The sequence below is a fragment of the Odocoileus virginianus genome, chromosome 3, assembly GCF_023699985.2.
Source record: "Odocoileus virginianus isolate 20LAN1187 ecotype Illinois chromosome 3, Ovbor_1.2, whole genome shotgun sequence".
Lineage (NCBI taxonomy): Eukaryota > Metazoa > Chordata > Mammalia > Artiodactyla > Cervidae > Odocoileus > Odocoileus virginianus.
Window position 1 is genome coordinate 9,700,319 of NC_069676.1, and position 19,971 is coordinate 9,720,289.

The window sequence follows — 19,971 nt, forward strand, 5'->3', positions numbered from 1 at the left end:
GGACCCCACCTCCAGTGTGGTGGATTCTACTCATCTGACCTGTCAATATGCAAGAGGTGGCCAGAAAAGTTTGCAAACACAAAGTCATGGAAACAAGATTCATGATTCATTTGCAGAGCTGCAAATGTATGCTCTGCTCAGAAGTGCCGGGCTGGGGCTATGCCCCCAGAACCCCACAGCTGCCATTTCTCGGCCCAAAGCACCTCACCCCAGCGCCCCAGGGCGAACAGAAATCCAAATAGCAGTTGGGGAAAGCGGAGATCAGAATTAACATGGGGAGGCTGAGGGACGCGACAGCCCCAGCGGCGCAGTTCAGGATACCTTGTCCCAAGACCGGGCTTCGTGTGACGCTGATCCATTCATCAACATTTATTGAGTGCTGACTGGGTGCCCAGCGCTGGGGAAGAAGGGCAGGGGTGCATGAGGACCACTCCCTTCGGTGACGGGGGCGGGCGCGCTTAGGGCGGTGGTCCCAGACCCGGGTCTTTTGCCAAGCCCCCAGACTGGAGGCACTGTCTAGGGGCGGATCCTTGGAGGGTGGGTCTTCCCTGAAACCCAGCCTCCACTGAGCCTGGGTCCCCATCCCCAGGTGAAGGCGTCATCCTGCTTGCGCCAGTCTCCTTAGGCAGAAGTAGAGGGGCAGCAGAAAGAGGGAGGAGTTCCAGAAGACTTCCCGGCACCTTTGGAACCTAGATTTTAAAAGCAGAGTTGGAGGAGGAGAAAAACATTAGTAATAGGGATGATTCGATGATCCGGAAGTTCCGACTCAACCTGCAGAGCTGCCGGGGCTCTGGCGCCACCTGCAGGCTCCTTCTGGACTAGCACCTCTGTGCTATTCCCAGCCCGGGGCAGTCCCAGGTGGGACCCAGAGCCAGACACAAAGCAACGGAAACTCCCAACTCCGTCCTGCTGTGCTGCCCCCTCGCGGCCGCAGGGCTCCGGGAACCCCGGATTGGTTACGCTCAGAAAGTTTCCTGAGAGGACAGCCTCAGGCAGCCTTTCCGTGCTAATATCGTGGTGAGGGCTTCCCGACCCCATCCCACCCCCACGGAGTCAAGCTTTCCTGTTCCCTCGGGCTTAAGAAGAAATGGAAGATTCTGAGACCATCGTCTCTGTGTCCCTTCCGCTTCCTTCCTCTCCCAGTCGGACCTCGCAGGAATGCTATCCTCTCCCGCAGGCAGTCTCACAACCCTTCTAACAAGTGTTCCCTGCACAGCTGCCGGGATGGGAAGGGGTCCTCCATTCTGGTGACTTCCCGAGGGGCCGCCCCCAGTCTGATGAGAGAGTCAGTACTGGGGTACCGCTCCGTCAAACCGGTCCCTCTGTTAGCTGACTTGCTAAAACGGATTTCTTTTTTAAAAATCTGCAGAAGCGGAAGTCTTTCGAGTCTGTAATAGTAACTGGGGATATTGAAGCCTAGCCACTCAAAGCCTGCCAGCAACGGAAGTCAAGGGGAGCTAGTTAGAAGTACAGATGCTTCGGCCTCACGCAGACCTGCAAAACTGGAATCCGAATTTGATGAGCAAGATGGAGGGACCATATGTAGCTGTGCAGACCTTAGGGAGATTCCAGCTACCCTCCCCGGGGTGACCCACACACAGCAAACTTATGGTTCTTTCCCTCCAAACTAACATGGACTCGAACACCTCTGGCTGGAGGACCAGCTTGTTCCAACCCCCTCAAATCCACCCCCACAGCCCAACCCATTAGCCATGGTCTAACATATCACAGTCTTAATACACGCTTAATACACAGACCTGTTCTTGTCCCCTTCTCAGCTCCCTAGTACCCAAGTCCAAACTCTTCAAGTTGATCAGCAAGGAGCCCTTCCCTGAAATTTCTGACACCTTCCCCTCCACCCTACATGCACGCATACTCCCATCCCAAATGCAGGGAATTTGACCAAGTTCCCTAACAAGCCCCAGTGCCCAGGGCCCCTTCAGCACTTCACCAAACTGAATGAGGCTTCCAGGAGTCACTTCCTCCAGGAAGTTCTCCTGGACCGCTTTGTCTAGCTCTGGTGCCCCCTTTACTCCCCCGTTCCTGTTATAACTGTCACTCTCTCATCTACCACTGAGGGCCAAGCCCAGCCCAGTGCTTGGCACAGGACAAGCCTCACAAACTACCTGGCGAATGAGTGGACAAATGAGGCTGTTTCCCTCTGGTCACATGGCGCCTACATATCTGCACAGGATTGCAGCCCCTGCTGTACCTATTGCCAGACCCCATCACTAGTCCCCACGGCCTCCCTGCTAGATCACCCTGCACCTGAAAAAAATGTTCCCTCTATGGGCCCAGAGAAGGAGAGTGTCTTGCCCAAGGCCACACAGAGAACTCCAGCCCCAGTATACCCACTGGGGCGACAGTTCTAGAACACGGTTCTATGCTTTCTATTATGTATGGAATCTCTCCCCTGCCCAACCCTCTGAAGTGGGTCAGCCAAGGGGTTAACCCACTTCTCAGAGGCTCTGAGTCAGCCCAGGGCAGACCCCCGTCTGCAGCGAGTCCCCCCAGCCACCTGCACAGGCACCTCCGCCTCCGCCGCCGCCTCCTCCTCGACGCTGTCCGTGTCCAGGGTCCTGCATCCTCGCCTTGTCCGAGCGGACCAGCTTCTTGCCAGCCGAGTTCCGGGTGGTGTAGCTGTAGACGGAGGTGTAGCCCTGGCCGGTGAGCGGGCAGAAGCGGCGGGTGTGGGCGCGCTCGCGGGTGGCACCGCACTGGGGGCACACGTAGTCGCGGAGGATGGGGCACAGCACCCGGCCTGCTTCATCCTTGAGCACGTGGGACTGGTAGATGGCCCGGGACTCGCCGTTGTGTTTGCAGAAAGAGCACAGGCGTTCGGGAGCGGGTGAGGATTCAGGACTGGGTCGCTGACCCCCCGCTTCTGGCACTGGTTCTGGCTGGCGGTCCAGCCTGGTCTCCGGCTCCTCCTCCCCACGCTGAGCCCCCACCAGGCGTGCCAAACCCAAGTAGTCTGTCCACAGGTTGAAGGTCCCCATGGCTGGGCCCCGTGTGCCAGGTGGAGGAGCAAGAGAGGAGAAACCCAGCCACCCCCAAGCTGGTCTCTCTACCCCAGCCTCCTCGCCCTTCCCTTCCCCTCTCTGGAGCCGAGGAGTCTGGGCTGTCAGTTCCCTCCTTATACCTCCAAGGGGGTGTGAAGAGGGAGGAGCAGACTGTAGGAGGTTCCCTGTTGTCACGGGGGGGGGCTTGATGCAGCTCCCCCAGAAATGCAGCTGCCCCGGGGCTGCATGGCTTCTGGGTGGCCTAGGGGTGAGGGGGGGTGACAAGACACAGGCTGTGGGGGGCACGAGCAATAAGCAGCCACACCCCCCCCCCCCAGAGGGCATTGAGAGGGCCACCCTTGCCTATCCCTCCTGGAGCGCCAGAGTGATGCAGGTGGGGGCACTGGAAGCCCCACCCCAAAGACTAGCATTGCTGTAGCCAGTAACTTAGTAACTTCTTTCTTCCTTCTCCTGGACTGGGGGAGGGGGCGGGTACCCTTGGGCTCTTTGGGGAGGGGGGAGGGGGAGCCACCGATGTTCCAGCTGTCTTTGGAAGGAGGATGGGCCTGACTTATGGGGTGGGGGGGGGTCAAGGACCAAGGTCCCTAGCTCTGGTCACCCTCAGGGAGCTTTCCCACCCCTTGTCAGTGGAACCTCCTCTAAACTGAGAAACAAACTGGGGTTTGAAGCCACCTGCCCTGGGGTTATTCACAAAACAAACACAAAGCCTGCCTCCCCCACCAGTTAGGGGTGCATTAGGTGTTGTGGAGTCTCTCTCCTGGTCCTGGGGTGGAAAAGGGTTTGAGACTGAGAATTATGGGGAAGAAGAGAGCACACCCGTGGGTGGGGCTAACGGGGGCAGTGGGGAAACCCCTAGCATTCGCCAGCATCTTGATCTCCCTCTCAAATGAGACCTGAGCCCCCATCTCAGGAGGATGCGGTGTGCCCCTGAGTCACCTAGGTGGGACACAGACTGGCAGGTGATCAACGGGCATCAAGGTGCTAGGTGGGCAACTGAAGGTGAAGGAGGGGTCTGCAGGTACCAGGTAAGGAGGGCAAGAAAGCAGGGCCCAAGACTGTAACTTGGACATGAGGTGACATGCTGCCTGCACACCTCATTCATTCACTCATTCAAGAAAGCTTCACTGAGCCTTCTGGAAGCAGGGCTCCCTAATCCCTTTCAGAAATCTTTTTCAGCTGCCCAATCCTAAACTTGTAATTCCTGTCCACAGCCCTCCAGGACTGGTTCCCCCAAATCCAGCCTCAGTCTGTAAGGATCCCAGACACCAGCCCCCCTCAAGGGGTAAGAAGCCAGGGTCAGGGTCAGGTGCTGGCTGAGCAGTTTTGGGGGATGGGGGGGAGTCCGGGGTGGGTTGTGTCCCCCATCCCATTCACCCGAGGCTGTGTCTGGCCCAGCCACAGTGACATTCATCCCTCGGTGGGTCTGGTCTCTGTCACAACCCACCGACAACAATGAATGTTGATTGTGACCTTTGCTGTGGCCTAAGGAATGTTGATTGTGACCTTTGCTGTGACCTAAGGGAGGGGACGCGTTCGGGATCCCCTGCCCCTGCCCCAGATCTGAAAGGTGGGGGGTGGACGGCAGTTCCAGGCCTCGGGGTCCACTCAACGGTCGATGGTTTGCCTGAGCTGCCCAAACTCACCGACAGGTTGAATGTTCCCCCAAACCCTTGGCAACTCCTTGGGGGGCGGGGAGTGCAGGTTGGGTGGGGGTCAGGGAAGCGGGTAGGGTGAGGGAGGAGAGGGGAAGGGAATGGGAGACTTAGAGGATCTATTAAGTCAGGGAACAGTTAGCAGGTGCCAACTCTCTGCTCCAGGACACGGAAAAAGGAGATAAATCTAAGTAATAATAACAGCAGATACTTCTGTCACCTTTGCTATGCAAATATAGCAGCAGTGGGCTCTGGGCTTCGAACCCATTTATTCAAAGCATTCTCTAAAGGGCCCTCAAAAGTGCATATTTTCCCCAATTGTCAGTTTGGGACACAGGCCAGAGGGCACTCTTAGCAAGAGGCAGAGGAGGGATTCCCAGTGGCTCCAAGAGGTCGGGCGGCCAAGTGGTTCTGGCCCCGGGGGCATGGATGCAACAGAGAGATAAACAAGTCATTTTAATACAATGTAATACCTTCAGTGAGCTTCACCGTGTTCCGGACACAATGGTTTACGAATCACAACAACCCACGGCGGGGCGGGGGAGGCGGGGGTGGGGGGGGGTGGGGGTGTCAGAGTCTGCACTTTGCAAATTCGAGCCCCGAGGTGTGGCTGCTGCCTGGCTCCGCCTGTGGGTCCATCTGCCGTTTGGACAAGGGCGAAGCTAGAGGATCGCAGAGGGTTCCGGGCTTCTGAACTCAGTCCATTGTTGGGATCAGACCGGCGCCCAAGTGCATAACCACACGAGGGTTGCCCCGTTAATGCCCTTCCCCATTTCTTCACCCTCAAACCCGGTCCCCAGTCCCTCCCTCCAGGGGCCGCTGCAGAGTTAGCCGCCCGCCCCCACGGGCAGTCTCAGGGGAGGCAGCTCCCCACCTCCCTGGGTCTGGGAGGTCTGGGACCTCCCCTCCCCCAACCCCGAGAACGGCCTGGGAGGGGACTTCAAGTTTCCAGTCCCCTTCCATTTCACTGAGGGCAATATCGAGCCCCAAAGGATGAACCCCTTGCCGTTATACTAAGACAAACCAGAGGCCCCGGGTGTGCTGAGCTTGAGTGAACCCAAAGTTGACCTTCCTCGGAGGTGGCCAGAGGCAGCGCCCTCAGAGACCCACCCTCGAGATCCCCACCTAGAGCAGCCTCCAGAGACCTGCCCCTCGCAAGCCACCGACTCCAGTCCCACCCCCCAAGGCACATCCCTAGGACCCTCCCTCTAGAGGAGCCCGCCCAGATAGACTCCCAAGTAGCCGTCCCCAAACTCAATCTCCATAAAACACGCCTCCTAAGCCCGTCCTCCAAGAGCCCACCCAGCTCCTCTAAGGCCCGCCCCAGGGCCTCGACCTCTGAGCCCACCTCCGCGGGCCTCCCACCTACAGCTGTCTCTGGGAGCCCCCGCACTCTAAGGCCTCTAAAAACCCTCCTGCCCAGACCCCCAGAGACCGTGTCCCTACGTGTCCCCCAGGTCGTTCCCAGGGATCTCAACTCCGCTAAGGTCCGCCGGGGACCCCCTCGGAGCCCGACTCCTGTAAGACGCGCCCCGCACCTGGATCGCGTTCCCCAGAGCCTGCCCTCTCGCCCACCCAGGACCAGCCCGGTCCCCACCCCTGTCTGGAGCTCCGAGCGGAGCCTCCTGTCCCAAGGACCATCCACCTGCCCTGCAGAGCCCTGCCCCATTCAGGCACAGGGTATCCAGGCCTTTCTTGGGGTGCGTGTTGGGAGGGGATCACCTGCAGTGAGGGCAGTGGTCCTAACAAGGAGAATGCTGGGAGAGGAGGGTAGCTTAGGAGGGCAGGGGTAATAACAACGATAACAGTAATTCTAATAATGATGCTTTACATACATCGCCCTGTTATTAGGATGCCCATTTTATCAATGAGGAAGGTGAGGTTCTGAGAGTTTGGACCAGAACTCTCTCAGCGGTTCTTAACGACCAAGAGGTCAGAATGCCAGGTCATCCGGGAGAGGCACTGGCCAGAGTGCAGTGGGGGTGGGAGAGGGGGCTTCCCAGGACACCACCGCTCCTTTCCCTGAAGGCTTTGACTTTGACCTACCGAGGAGGTAGGTCCTAGTAAGGGGTCTCCCAGCTCAGGAAGGCCGGGCTGAGGCCAGAGGATGGGCCTTGGGATCAAAGAGAGGTGCCCGCAGCCCCCAGCCCCACCCTATGGGGAAGGGTCTGTCCGGACAGAACCTGGGGTCTGACTGTCTCTCTCTGTCGTGGTGGGTATAGCTTCCCGCCCTTGCTGTCTGTCTGGGTCCTCCCGCCTGGGTCTGATTGTGCCCCCTCAGAGGCTGGTATTAGTCTGGGTCCCCAGCCCTGCTGTGTGCGCCCACCCCTGGCTGTCTGGGGTTGCCTGTGTGTGTCTGACCCTTGCCACCTGATCTCCCCTATGTCCGTCCACCTGTCCCCTCCAAGTCTGGGGCTGCCCTTTGGTGAAAGGCTGCTGTGGGTCTGTCTCCTTCTGTCTGTCTGCACCTGGGGCCCTTCAGCAGGTGGCTAAGTGTTCCTCCCGCCAAGTGTCCTGAGGCCTTCTCGGGGGCTGAAGGGGCCTCCAGTCTGACTTTGAAGCCCAGCAGGGAGTCGTCTCCTCCCACCTCCAACCTGGGGCCCTGCCTCTTTCTCATCCTTATCCCTGGGACCCCACACCGCAGCTGGGAGGGCCTGTCTGGGCTGGGAATGACTGGGTGGGGGGCAGCCTTTCAGCAGCTAGGCTGACCCAGAGCCTATCCCCACCCCCACCCTCATCCTAAGCAGGAAGGCAGAGCAGCTGGCATGGGGCCTGGGGGTCAGGGGTCAGAGGTGAGAGGTCCCAGTGGAGCCAGATGGGCAGGCAATGGGTGGAGGCAGCTCTGCTGTCAAGGTGAAGAACAAGGTGCTGGTGTGGAAGTGGGAGCGGGGAGGAACACGAGGTTAGAGATGCCGGGCTTCTGGGGGCATCTAGTGGCTTGTGAGCCCCTCCTGTGTACCACAGTGCATATGCCCCTGTGTGTGTGCACAGGACCTGCGGGCGGGGAACACGCGGAGGAGGAGGTACTCAGAACCTGGCAGACAAAGAGCCCATTATGGAATGTGCAGTGGCAGTATACATAGGAGTCCCCATGTGGGGTCTCGTTGATGGCCCAGGCTGTCTAGACTGGCAGGCAGGGGGCCCCTCATTTCCATGATACCTACATGGCCTCTCAGGTTGCCACCCCGCCCTCCCCAGGCTTCCTCTCCACTTGCTGGCTGCTCAGGCTTTCGACTCCACGTCCTCAGACAAGGGGCTTGACTGTCCTGCTCAGGACCCTGAGGGCAGCCAGTTCAGCCAGGAACCTGAGTTTCCTTCTCAAGCCCACCACATGTGGGGCTGGGGGAGGCGAGAAGGCTCCCTGCGATTGGGGTTGGGGGCCGTGGAGGGGCCTGGGACAGGCTGATGAGAAATTCAGACACTTCTACCAAGGCTTGTAGTGCAGAGTGACCCTGGGTCTGGGTCAGGATGGGCCCCATATGCAAAAATGTAGGCAGCAACTGCCTATGGGCCTGTTACTTGGGGGCCATGATGGGCTTGGGGGTCCAAAAGCTACTTTGGTGGGCTATTTTAGGGGGTCTGTAGGTGTTAGTTCAGGTAGGTATGTGCCATAATGGGTGACTGGCTGTCTCTATGCCAGTTGTATGTGTTGGCACTCCCGTGGGCTTCTGTTTGTGTGTGGATGTCAGTGTGACTGTGGGTATGTGTCAGGCTAATTGTGGGAAATTGCGGGTCGATGTCTGAGCCGGTGTACATGGGTGTCTGGCATCTGTCAGTGTCACTGTGGGTGACTGTGGTCTGTGTCATCTGATGATGGTGCCCCCCTGACTCCTCCTCACTAAAAATTCAGCTCCAGGAGGATAGGGATCTTCATCTTACAACCCCAGTAGAGAACAGTCCCTGGTACATAACAGATGCTCAATAAGCAAATGCTAGATGTGTGGGCATTCAGGTGACTGTGGATTTCTGCATGTCCCTATATCCTTTTCCCATCTGTCATTTTCACTGCAAATGTGTTACTGTGTCTGTGGGTCAGAGGTTTTTTTTTTGGCTACGCCGGATCTTAGTTGTGACAGGTGGGATTTTCAATCTTTGTTGCGGCATGCGGGATCTTTAGTTTCAGCGTGTGGGATCTATTTTCCTGACCAGGGATTGAACCCAGGTCCTCCTGCATTGGGAGCATGGATTCTTAGCCACGGGAGCACCAGGGAAGTCCCAGGGGTGTCTTAGGGTATAATCAAGTGTCAGGGTGGGTGACTATGGGTGTAGGTACCATTGGACTGTTCATATCTGTCTGTGGGTGACAGTGTTATAATGGGTGTCTAGGACAGTCAGTTTAACTGTATGTGTGTAGGTTAAGATTACTATGACCTGATGTCAAAATGTCCATCGTCTGTGCAGGCCTTGTACCATGTGTGTGTATGTGTCAGTTTGCCTCGGTGACTGGGTGTGTATTTGCCTGGGCAGGCACACAGAGATCTATGTGTGCATGTCCAAGTTCTTGAGAATACTGGTGTCCATGTGCCCCTTACTGTGTTGGGGCATTTACCTAGCTTTGGTTGTCAGGTTACTCTGATGACAGCCTGTGGGTGCCCATGGGACAGTGATCACAGGAGTGTCTGTGTGTGCAATAGAAAACTACGTGTGTGTGTCAGTGTTATGTGCAAGGATATGTCTACCACAGTCGGTGGCAGCTTCGTTTCTCTGTGGTAGTGTTTTCCCAGGTGTCAGCCCCGGGTGTCCGTGTCAGCCCCGGGTGTCCGTGTCATTGTGGGTGATGTGTGCCCACGTGGCAGTGTTATGATGGGTGACTGTGTGTGTACATCAGCGTTCTAGCAGGTGATGTAATAATGGGGATGATGTATGCGGGAGTATAGGGTGTAGATTTGGGGTCTTCATCAGCCATTTGGGAATATCTAATTGTGACTCTGTAAGTGTATCTGTGAGCAGTCCAGGGAGGTGGAGAATCGGTGGGAAAGGAGATGGGGGGACTGAAATGTAGTGGGATGGGGGGTACCTCTCAGATCCCATCAGCCAATGAGGGGTCTTCTCCGTCCCCTCCTCCCCACCCCCAACGCATGTCCTCCAGGGCGAGGTCCCTGTGAAAGGCGCCTTGTCGCTTTAAAAGGGTTTCCCAGCAGTGGGATTCCGGGTCATTTTTTCCTCTTCACGGACACTTTTTGAGGGCGTGTTCCTGCTAGCAAACCTTGGCCCCGGTAAATTCTCTGCAGCCGCCGGCGGTAATGACAAGAGGGGGCGGGTGGGGGGTGGCGGCTGCGGAGGGCCCCGGGGCTCCGGCAGGCGGCGCCGCTGTCGCCCCTGGCCCGCCGCCGCAGCCAGGCCCGAGCGGGAAGACCCCGCCGGGATCCGTCTCCGCAGGGCCCGCACAGGCCTGCACGCCCGTGAACTTGGCCGGGAGCGCCTTCTCGAACGCGCGCGCCGGCTCGGAGCCTCTACCGGTCCGGGATATCCGAGGCCCCCATCCGCCCTGCTCCCCCAAGAACAAAGCTGGCCGCCGCCCGGCCCCAGGGCCTCCTTACGGTCAGGTGTCAGGAGGCCCAGCACCCATGCCCCTCCGACCCTCAGCCTGCGTCCCCGCCCCGCAGGGGCATCTCGGCCCGCCCTCCCCCCAGCGGCCCCCGGCTGGCCTGGGACTTATAGGTCTGTCCCCTATGGGGCAGGGGGGTCTGGTTCTCCGGGGGCCCCTTTCGGGGAAGGCGAGACACAGAGAAGCCGCCAGGGCCTCCCCGCCCCCCTTCCCCAGCCGCCGCAACAATGGAGGGCCGGGCTGCACAGGCCGGGGCGCCCGCCCCCCGGCCGCGAGCAGGTGCGCGAGGGGGCTGCGGCGGGTCCCGCCACCGCCCCGCCCCGCCGCGCCCCCTCCCCGCGGGCGGCCCCCGCCCCGCTCGCGCCCCGGGCCGGCCCGGCGCCCGCGCTCACCTCGTTTTGGGGCCGCCGCCTTGTTTCCCCCTCTTCTGTCCAAAACCCGCCCGGAAAAGCCCCCCGAGCCGCGAGGCGCCGGCACGGGAAATTGCATTTTGGCGGCTCCGGGGCTGGGCGGGGGCTCCCCAGGCCGCGGGCAGGGGGAGGGGACCGCGGGGCTCCGGCGCCGGCTCGAACCCGCGGCCGCCGCCTCCCGCCCGCCCGCCTGTCTGTCTGTCTCGGTGACGTGCCCGCGCTCCCCGCCGCCGCCGCCCCCTCCCACCTCCCCGCTCCTGCCGGGCGGTGGGTCCAGCCGCGGCCGTGTGCGCCCCAAGGCCTCCTGCCAGGCGCATCAGGATGCAAGCTGGGATGCCCACGGGACTCCAGGACACAGCTCCCGGGCTCCGCGCGGGGGACACGGGGACACGGGGGCGCGAGCGGGCACACGCTGGAGCCCAGATGCACGCAGACCTCAAAGGCGCACAAAGGCACGCGGACCACAAACACAGGGAAGGGTGTGCAAGGCACTTCCAGACACAAACCCGCCGGAGGGAATGGTAGGACACGGGCAGCCGCCACAAACCCACTACACACATAGGGACACCTGGGGCGATACAGACACGCACCACATCCAAGAGACAGGAAGAATGTCTTCAGAGCTGAAATAGAGTACACAGAGGATCCCAGGGGCACACACAAAATATTGGCACAGAAATAGACAGACTCGCAGGAATGGCCCCAAAACGCACACACGCACAAGGTACACAGACATACCGGTGTGAACACAGAACCAACACACCTCCCCACTCATCAAGTGCACAGCCATGGGAACATCCTGACACACAACACTTCAGCACATGTGGATGTGTACACAGACACAACACACGGTTACATACACAGAACAGAAATACACCCACAAGACATATCAGGTACACAGTCTCAGGGGTACACACAGACACACAAAGTTCGCAGAGATATAAATATATGCACAATCCCTCTTGTACAAACTGGGCATAAATATATGCACAATTCCTGCCACAGAGGAATTCACAGAACCAACACACATACCCACAAAGTACTCCCTTCCCCGGGCAGGTCCTAGGGTTACAGGGTCCACACGTGTGTGCTAAGTCGCTTCAGTCGTGTCTGACTGAAACGTGACCCTATGGACCATAGCCTGCCAGTCTCCACTGTCCTTGGGATTCTCCAGGCAAGAATACTGGAGTGGGTTGCTGTGCCCTCCTCCAGAGTATCTTCCCAACCATGGGATCACACCTGCATCTCTTATATCTCTGCATCGGCAGGCGAGTTCTTTACCACTAGGGCCACCTGGGAAGCCCACAGTGTCCATAAAGACTCAAAAAATACAGGGATGCTTGGGGCCTTGGGTACCTGGGACCATCCAGTGTAAGTACACAGACAGGCCAGGTACAGCGGTCATGGTCTCAGAAGCTGTGCATGGGGTGGGGCTCCCCTGATCCCCCCAAGATGCTTACATGGAGCCCCCATGGTCACACATACACACCAGGTACATGGGCACACACAGCAGCAACAGTACACTGGTGAAGGATTCCTCCAGGAATTTGCACACAGGTCCCCTCTTATACTCCCCATCAGTACACACAATGCCGGCCTGCCGTGGCCACCTCCACTGGCAGAAGGAGGTCACCTCAGGGCAGTCGGTGGTGCCAGCCGACCTTCCACGGCCCAGGACTGAGCTGACCAATTTCTCATTCTGTGTATTTCTTCCCTGCTCCAGTCTAAGATGGGGTAAACGAAACCTTCGAGCCCCCCACCTCCCCAAAGCCCAGGCCTTAACCCTTGTGGGGCCAGGGCCCTGCTCCACCAGGCAACGGCTCTCCCCTTCAGCCCCCTCACCAATGTCCTGCCTCAGTTTCTCCTTAATAAGTCTCCTTTTCCCACACCTGCCCTCTTTCCTCAGGTCTCAGCCCAGAAAGCCAAGCTCCAGCAGGCCCAGGAAGGTGGATGTTCCGTTGGGAGCCCCGCAGAGGCCTTTGGGTTCAGCCCTACTCTGTACCTGACTTCCCTGCAAATGGGGGCTAATTCCCTGGAGGAAAAGGAAGGGAATGCGAGTAAACAGTAATTGGGCCTCAGTGGGTGGAGACAGCTTTGGGATGTCCCTTATGTACCGTCCCCATTCTAACTGAAAAAGAGGAGATTGCATTGAAATGTCTTCATTCAATCCCAGTTATCGCAGACTCTTCCCAGCAAGCCAATGAAGTGAATATTGTGATTTTTACATACGGGCAACTGAGGACCAGAGAGGGACTGCTGTTTGCCCAGGTAGGCACAGCCTGTAAGCTGCAGAGCTGGGATTCTGTGCAAGGTCTTTCCCCATCTTCCAGGATCCTTTTGAAGGAGCACTCAGGCCCGCGAACTTCCCACAGCCAGCAGCAGGGGGCAGCAGACTCCAGAGCCCTCTGGCTGCGGGAGCGCGCTGGCTCTCAATTCCCTCTTCCTCCTAGCCGCTGAGGACTCTGCATGGACCGCCCCCCCCCACCCCGCCCCCAGGCTGGAATCGCTACTGCCAAAATGCAGGGGCCCCAGCAGAAAGAAACTTTTCTTAAATAAAGGCTTCTAGAACTGATGTCCGAGCAGTGTGATACTCGCACGTGGTCACTCTTGAGGTCTAGCTTTGCTCCTTCTTGCTGCAACACAGGCTGGGTGGGCAGCCTCAGCATTCCTGAGCTGGGTCAGATCAGGAGAGAGGACTCCTGGATTCTTGCCCAGTGGTTAGTCCCACCTCCTACCCCAAAGTCCTCTGAATATCCCTCGGAGCCCATTGCAGGATGGGAGGGGCAGAGGGGGAAGCCCCAGTGCCCAAGCCGCCTGGTTCCTTCTGGCGTGGGAACTGCCCGCCCCACCCCAGACCCTAGTTCCTGGGGCCCCTGCCAGTGCTGACTCATAGGGGACCCACGGCTGTGACTCAGCCAGCGGTCCTTCCTGAACCTCTCCCTGAGAGATTTTCCACCCCATGTCACCTCCTGTCCCCTGGGGGGGTCGCCTCAGGGACCCAGATGTAGCCCTGGTGGGTGTGTAAACCGGAAAGCTCTTCTCAACTCCATCAGTCCCCGAGAGCCCCAGTCCCCAAGGACCCCCCTGCAAGGTTGTGGCCGTGACTGGGTGTGCCGGGCTGTGGGGGTCTTGGGCGGTGTCCGTATGTGCCCAGACGTGTGCCTAGGCAAGGCTCAGGCTGTGAACACACCTTCCTCCGCATCCCACTGGAGTCGGGGCAGCGACTCTCCCGGTCCATGTGAGGCCTGGGCTGGAAGCTAGTTCACTCAACCACAAACCAGCTTCTCCAGCCATGTTCCCTGTCTCCGGAAATGGCAGCCCCATTCTTCCAGCTGCTCCAGCCAAAACCCTTCTTAACAAATGCAATCCATTAACAAGTTCAGTTACTGTCCCTTCTAAAGGCATCCTACCCTCTCCAGAGCTCCCACCCGGGGCCACCCCCATAATCTCTCCCCTGGACCTACGCAGTTGCCACCTCCTTGTTCTCCCCATGCTCCAACCTCCCACAACCTGTTCTACCACGGCCCAAGGGTGCCAGTGAATGCCTCAGTCCCTTCTCTGCTCAGAACATTCCATGGCTCCCATTTCATTCATACCAAAAGCCCAGGTCCTCCCCACAGCCCTGCACACTATATCCTTGTCCCCTCCCTGCCTCATCTCCTCTGCTCCTTCCCTCACCCCTCTGCTCCAGCCACATGGGCCTCCTCACAGTTCCACAAACACGCAGGGTGTTGTCCGGCCTCAGGACCTTTGCACTGGCCCTTCCCTCTGCTAAGGACTCTTTTCCCCCAGGTACCCACAAGGCTGCCTCCCTTACTTCCTTCAGGTCTCTACTTAAATATCATGTCCTCGGTGAGACCTTCCCTGATGCCCCTACTTAAAATCCCACCCCCTTGTTTTATCTTGTTCTCTTTTTCATCACTCTATCGTTTTTATTTTCATTTTGGCTGCGCCGTGTCTTCATTGCTATGCTCAGGCTTTCACTAGCTGCGGCATGCAGGGGCTACTCTCCTGGTGGGTGGCGTGCGGGCTTCTCATGGAAGTGGCTTCTCTTGTTGCAGAGCACAGGCTTCAGTAGGTGCAGCACGTGGTCTCCGCAGTTGTGGCTCAAGGGCTTCTGGAGCTCAAGCTCATTAGCTGTGGCACATGGGCTTAGTTGCCCCATAGCATGTGGAATCTTCCAGGGATTGAACCCATGTCTCTTGCATTGCGAGATGGATCCTTAGCCACTGTACTACCAGGGAAGTCCACCCTATCACCTTTGAACATTATATGTTGGGGGCACTGAGAGCAGAGTCTCAGACTGTTGTCTGGATGTATTGATCATCACCGCATTTCTGACATGTTGGAGAACAAAATGACGTGGCACCTGCCTGCCTGCCGCAGTCAGGCGGGGCAGACAGTCACGTAGCTAGCCAACTGCAATGAAGAGTTTTCAGTGCTGAAAGCCAGAAGCATAAGGGAGTATTGGGGAGGCGTGGGGCCAATCTGGAGGATGAAGTGCAATCAGAGAAGGCTTCTGGAGGGGGTGAGGTCATGCAGGGCCTTGGTGGTCAGTGAGGGGTTTGGATATAAGTATAGGGTGGGAAGATTTGGAGGGTTTTATTATTATTATTAATTTTTTACTTTTTTATGACTGTGCTAGGTCTTCATTGCTGTGCATGGGCTTTCTCCAGCTGCGGTGAGTGGGGGCTACTCTCCAGTTGCAGTGTTCGAGCTTCTCCTTGCAGTGGCTTCTCTTGTTACAGAGCCCGGGCTCTAGGACATGCGGTCTTCAGTAGTTTCGGCATACGGGCTTAGTTGCCCTGCGGCATGTGGAATACTCCATGATCAGGGACTGAACTCATGTCCCCTGCATTTGCAGGCGGATTCTTTATCTTTGTATCACCAAGTCTGGGTTACTATTTTTAGTTAAATATATGGAGGTATTATTTACATAGAGTAAACTTCTGCCTTTACACTGTTCTCTGAGTTTTAACACATGCATACAAGTTGTGTAACCCTTGTCTAAAATCACGATATAGCAGACTTAGTGGGAGGTGATCAGCAAGAGTGTGAGATAGGTCCACCAGGCCAAGTACATAGCAACAAGGACATGAGTGGAAGCAGAAGCCAACGGGGATACCCGTGTGGCTGGCTGTCCACCGGCTTGAATTCGGACGGAGGCCCTGGGGGAACAGGGGGAAACAGGCAGCCTCAGGAGGCAGACAGGTCTCAGGGGTGGACAAGTGTGGGGGCTGAGGAACCGAGGAGGAAGGATGAGTGGACAGAGTCAGAGACACCTGAGGGCCCCCTCGAGGAGATAATTGGAGAGGAAGGTCATCAACACGTGGTGACCAAAGCTATGCCTGGGGAGGAGAGTGTTTGAGAGGCATTTCAAAAGACTGAGGAGGAGGAGGAGGAGGAGGAGAAAGGCCACCAGGAGAATGTAGTGTCCTGCGGCCAAGGAGGAAGTAGGCAAAGGTAACAGATTCATGGTTTTTTTTTTTTGCCACACCGTGCGTCATGTGGGATCTTACTGCCCTGACCAGGGATCCAACCCGTGCCCCCTGCAGTGGAAGGGCGGAGTCCTAACCACTGGACTGCAAGGGAGCTCCCGAAAGGTGACAGATTCTGTATAGAGGTCGAGGACAGAGGTGACTGGGAGCATTGGCCTGACTCACCACTTGGTGTGATCAGGCAGCCCCTTGAGAAGTAAGGAAGAGAGAGAAACAGGCAACAAGCCCAGCACTCTCCAGCAGAAGTGCTGTATACTTTGAAAGCCACGAACAGGCTTCCCTCATGGTTCAACCGTAAAGAATCCACCTGCCAATGCAGGAGGTTTGGGTTTGATCCCTGGGTCAAACCTTGGGAAGATCCTTAGGAAGATCCCCTGGAGGAGGAAATGGCAACCCACTCCAGTACTCTTGAGCCTGGGAAACCCCAATGACAGAAGAGCCTGGTTGGTTACTGTCTATGGGGTTGCAAAGGAGTCAGACACGACTTAGCGACTAAACAATAACAACAGAGCCACAGATGTGAGCTGCCACGTGTGTAATAAAACAATTTTTAGTAGCCACATTACAGGTTTGCTTCTTTTTGTTTTGGGAGGGTCTTATGGCCACACTGAGTGGCATGTGGCATCTTAGTTCCCCAACCTGGTATCAAACCAGTATCCCCTGTAGTGGAAGCTCAGAATCTTAGCTGCTAGACCACTGGAAAAGTCCCCTAGTAGCCTCATTACAAAAAGTAAAAAGAAACAGGTGAAATGAATGTTGATAATATATTCGATTTAACCTGACATATCCAAAATAGCATGGTTTCAACATGTAATCAAGATTTTTAAAAAATTCTTGAGATATTTCACATTCTTGAAAACAAGCTTTATACATACAACGTATCTCAGTCTGGAATAGCCAGGTTTCAGCTGCCCAACAGCCAAGTGACAAGTGGCAACCTCACTGGTAAAGCACAGATCTAGACAGGACTCAATTTTGCCCTCTGATGACTCACCTCACTCACATTTCCCTAATCCCCACCCTATCAAACCCTGTCTATTATTTGATTTCCCACACAAAAGTGTGTACACGAATGTTCATAGCAACATTATTCATGTTCGCCAAAAAGTGAAAAATACCCAAATGTCCATTAACTGATGAATGGATTTTTTAAAATGTGGTGTATCTATACCACATATGATTTGGCAATCAATAGGAATGAAGTTGCGATACATGCCACAACTTGAACACATCCTGAAAAGTGAATTAAGCTAGTCATTAAGTCACACTGTATGAGTCCATTCATATATAGAGACAAAGGAGTGTAGGGGTACCAGGGGGTGGGGGAGATGGGGGCATCTGGGGAGTGATCGTGTATGGGTACTGAGTTTCTTTGGGGGGTTAATGAAAATGTGAAGGTTACACAATTCTACGAATATACTAAAAACATTGAATTATTTACTTTAAATAGGTTCATTGGGGACTGCTCTGGCAGTTCAGTGGTTTGAGACTCCATGCGTCCACCACAGAGGGTGTGGGTTCAATCTCTGATTGGGGACAAAGATCCTGCAAACCAAGCATCGTGGCCAGAAAAATAATAAAAATTGTACATAAAAAAAAGTTACATGGCATGTGAATTTTATCTCAATAGAGTTTTATAAAAAATATTTAGTAATCAGGTGGCACTAGTGGTAAAGAACCTGCTTGCCAGTGCAGGAGACATAAGAGACGTGTGTTCAACCCCTGGGTTGGGAAGATCCTCTGGAGGAGGGCATGGCAACCCACTCCAGTATTCTTGCCTGGAGAATCCCCATGGACAGAGGAGCCTGGCAGACTGCAGTCCACGGGGTCACAAAGAGTCAGACACCACTGCGTGACTGAGCACACACACGCTGAGTGTTTGGGTGTCCCCATAAATTTTGCCCTCAGTGGGGTGCATCTCTGCTCTCAGCTTAGCTGAGGCCCTGCTGTCCTTCCCACACCAAGCTTAAGAAGAACCACTGGGACTTCCCTGGCCATTCAGTGGTTAAGACTTCGCACTTCTTCTGCAGGAGCGGCAGGTTCGATCCCTGGTCCGGGAACTAAGACCCTGGATGCCACACTGTGTGGCCAAACCCCACCCTCCCACCCCACCCCCTCAAAAAAAAAAAAAAAAAACCCAGAGGGACAGCAAGGACAGGATGCCTAGGCGGGGGACTAGCAAAGTCAGGGAGCTATGCCGAGATATTTCGCCAGTACCCTTGTTTCCTACCAGAAGTCATGGGCTTCCCTGAGTTGCAGGCTCTCCCGGGGTGGGAAGAATGATTCCAAGGGCCGCGGCCTACATGCCCAACCAGACAGCCTGACTCAACTCTACCCACTGTATGCGTGTGACCCTCCACTGTCCCCCGAGTGACTCAGGCGACCTAAAAGCCCCCTCTCTGGGGACACTCTGCTGCCCACGGGACTCTTCACAGACATTGCAGAAGCAGGCTGGCGCCTCCCCGGCCCAGGCGGGGGTCCTGGGGGCAGCCCACTAGGGCCCTGGCCCCACAGCACAGTCTCCCCCAGAGGGCCCAGGGTCTGGGGGAGGGGAGTGGGGAACTTTCTCAAAGGGCCTTTGTGGGAGCGGCTGGGACGCTGGGGTGGGGGGGCTGCCGGGGGACCACGCCCTGCGTGACTCACTCCTCATTGCTGGGCAGTGACTCACGCTCAGGCCTCCCTCCTGCCCCCTTGCAGCAGGTGCTGCCAGCGCCAACTTCAGGACTGGGGCCCCAGCAGCCAGGTTCATGCCACCCTACCCTGGGCCTGTGATCCACACTCACTTATTTCCAGGGGCTCCTGCCCTCCCCACCCTACATGGCTCGGACCACGGAGAAAAACTTCCCACGGTCCCTCTGGTCCTTGGTGGGGTGGGGGGAGGGGGGGCGGCAGACCCCTGGTACTGAGATATGCCAGCTACTGTCTCACTACTGATTGGTGGACTCTCCAAACCACCGGAAAGGTGAGACGTCCTTGCTACTCTAACAGATGGGAAAACTGAGTCTCGGTAAGATTATGAAGTTTGCTAATATACGAGATCAAACCGAGTCAGAGCACAAAGTGATGCCCGACAGTGTAAATATATAATGATCCCAGCTGCTTTGTAGCCCAGTAATGAGTTACTGCAGCCTGTAATGTCGCGTCCATTTTACTGATGACCAAACTGAGGCAAGGAGTGCCTAAGTCACACCCGAGAGTGAAAGGCTGGGCAGAAATTCGAACCGATGTCGGCAGCCGGGGCTTGTTCTGCCACTTCCCAACCGGCCTTGGGCGCCCACTTGGAGGTTGGGGCGCCCCCGCCGCCCGGCCCCTCCAGCCGCCAGGGCCAGCCTGGGCCGGGCCGCCCGCCAGGCTGCCGGGCGCCGCGCCCGCCAGCATCACGCCGCTGTGAGTCACCGCGCGCGCCGGCCCCGCCCCCCGCGCCAACAAACAGCGCGTTGCCCGGCAACCGCCGCTGCTTCCCCTCCGGGTCTGAGCTCGAGGACACGGGTTCGAGCCTCCAGCCGGGTGGGAGCTGTGAGAGGCTCCGGGACCCGGTGGTTTTAACTCAAATTAGGGATTCAGATCAGGTCTACAGTCCTGGTTGACACAGAGATGAGGGCGAAGGAGATGGTGGTTCACTGGCAGCGGGATTAAAGGCAGACCTGTCTCTGGTTCTCTAGAGGCCGATGCCAGAGCCAGGGGATGGCACTAGGGACTCTCTGTGGTGTGAGACGAACCCTGAGAAGTTAGGTTAGAGCTACTGTCAAGAGGTCGAAGCCATTTTCCTAGAGGGATTTGGGGAGCCGACCTAGGGGTGGCGGTCAGGAGGGCTGTAATCAGGGCTTCTGACTTTTCATC

The 19,971-nt window shown here is 56.9% G+C and overlaps 1 protein-coding gene and 1 long non-coding RNA gene across 5 annotated transcripts; one reads left to right on the top strand and one right to left on the bottom strand.

Annotated features, from left to right (window-relative positions):
- Nucleotides 1-356: 356 nt before the first annotated feature.
- Nucleotides 357-5,152, bottom strand: NANOS3 (nanos C2HC-type zinc finger 3). Of its 2 annotated transcripts, none has more exons than XM_020916630.2 (2): nt 2,531-5,152; nt 357-689 (listed from the first exon to the last, which is right to left on the bottom strand). In XM_020916630.2, exons 1-2 carry the CDS (start codon nt 3,345-3,347, stop codon nt 622-624), a joined length of 885 nt encoding a protein of 294 aa, XP_020772289.2. In that variant the 5' UTR covers nt 3,348-5,152; the 3' UTR covers nt 357-621. The 2 variants fall into 2 exon arrangements, with proteins under 2 accessions (XP_020772289.2, XP_070319236.1); XM_070463135.1 differs by having other exon boundaries at nt 2,519-5,152.
- LOC139033687 (uncharacterized) lies at nt 2,587-13,205 on the top strand. Of its 3 annotated transcripts, none has more exons than XR_011486189.1 (2): nt 2,587-2,667; nt 12,540-13,205. It is a non-coding gene; the product is annotated as an uncharacterized lncRNA (long non-coding RNA). The 3 variants fall into 3 exon arrangements; XR_011486187.1 differs by lacking the exon at nt 2,587-2,667 and adding an exon at nt 9,425-9,605; XR_011486188.1 differs by lacking the exon at nt 2,587-2,667 and adding an exon at nt 9,635-9,891.
- The last annotated feature ends 6,766 nt before the right edge of the window (nt 13,206-19,971 follow it).

Bases quoted from the DNA above. Each gene is read 5' to 3' on its own strand.
- NANOS3 (XM_070463135.1), bottom strand. From the start codon at position 3,347: ATGCCCTCTGGGGGGGGGGGGTGTGGCTGCTTATTGCTCGTGCCCCCC. The intron at 690-2,518 runs GTGGCTGGGGGG...TTTAAAATCTAG, and splicing joins AGGCGGAGGTGCCTGTGCAG to GTTCCAAAGGTGCCGGGAAG.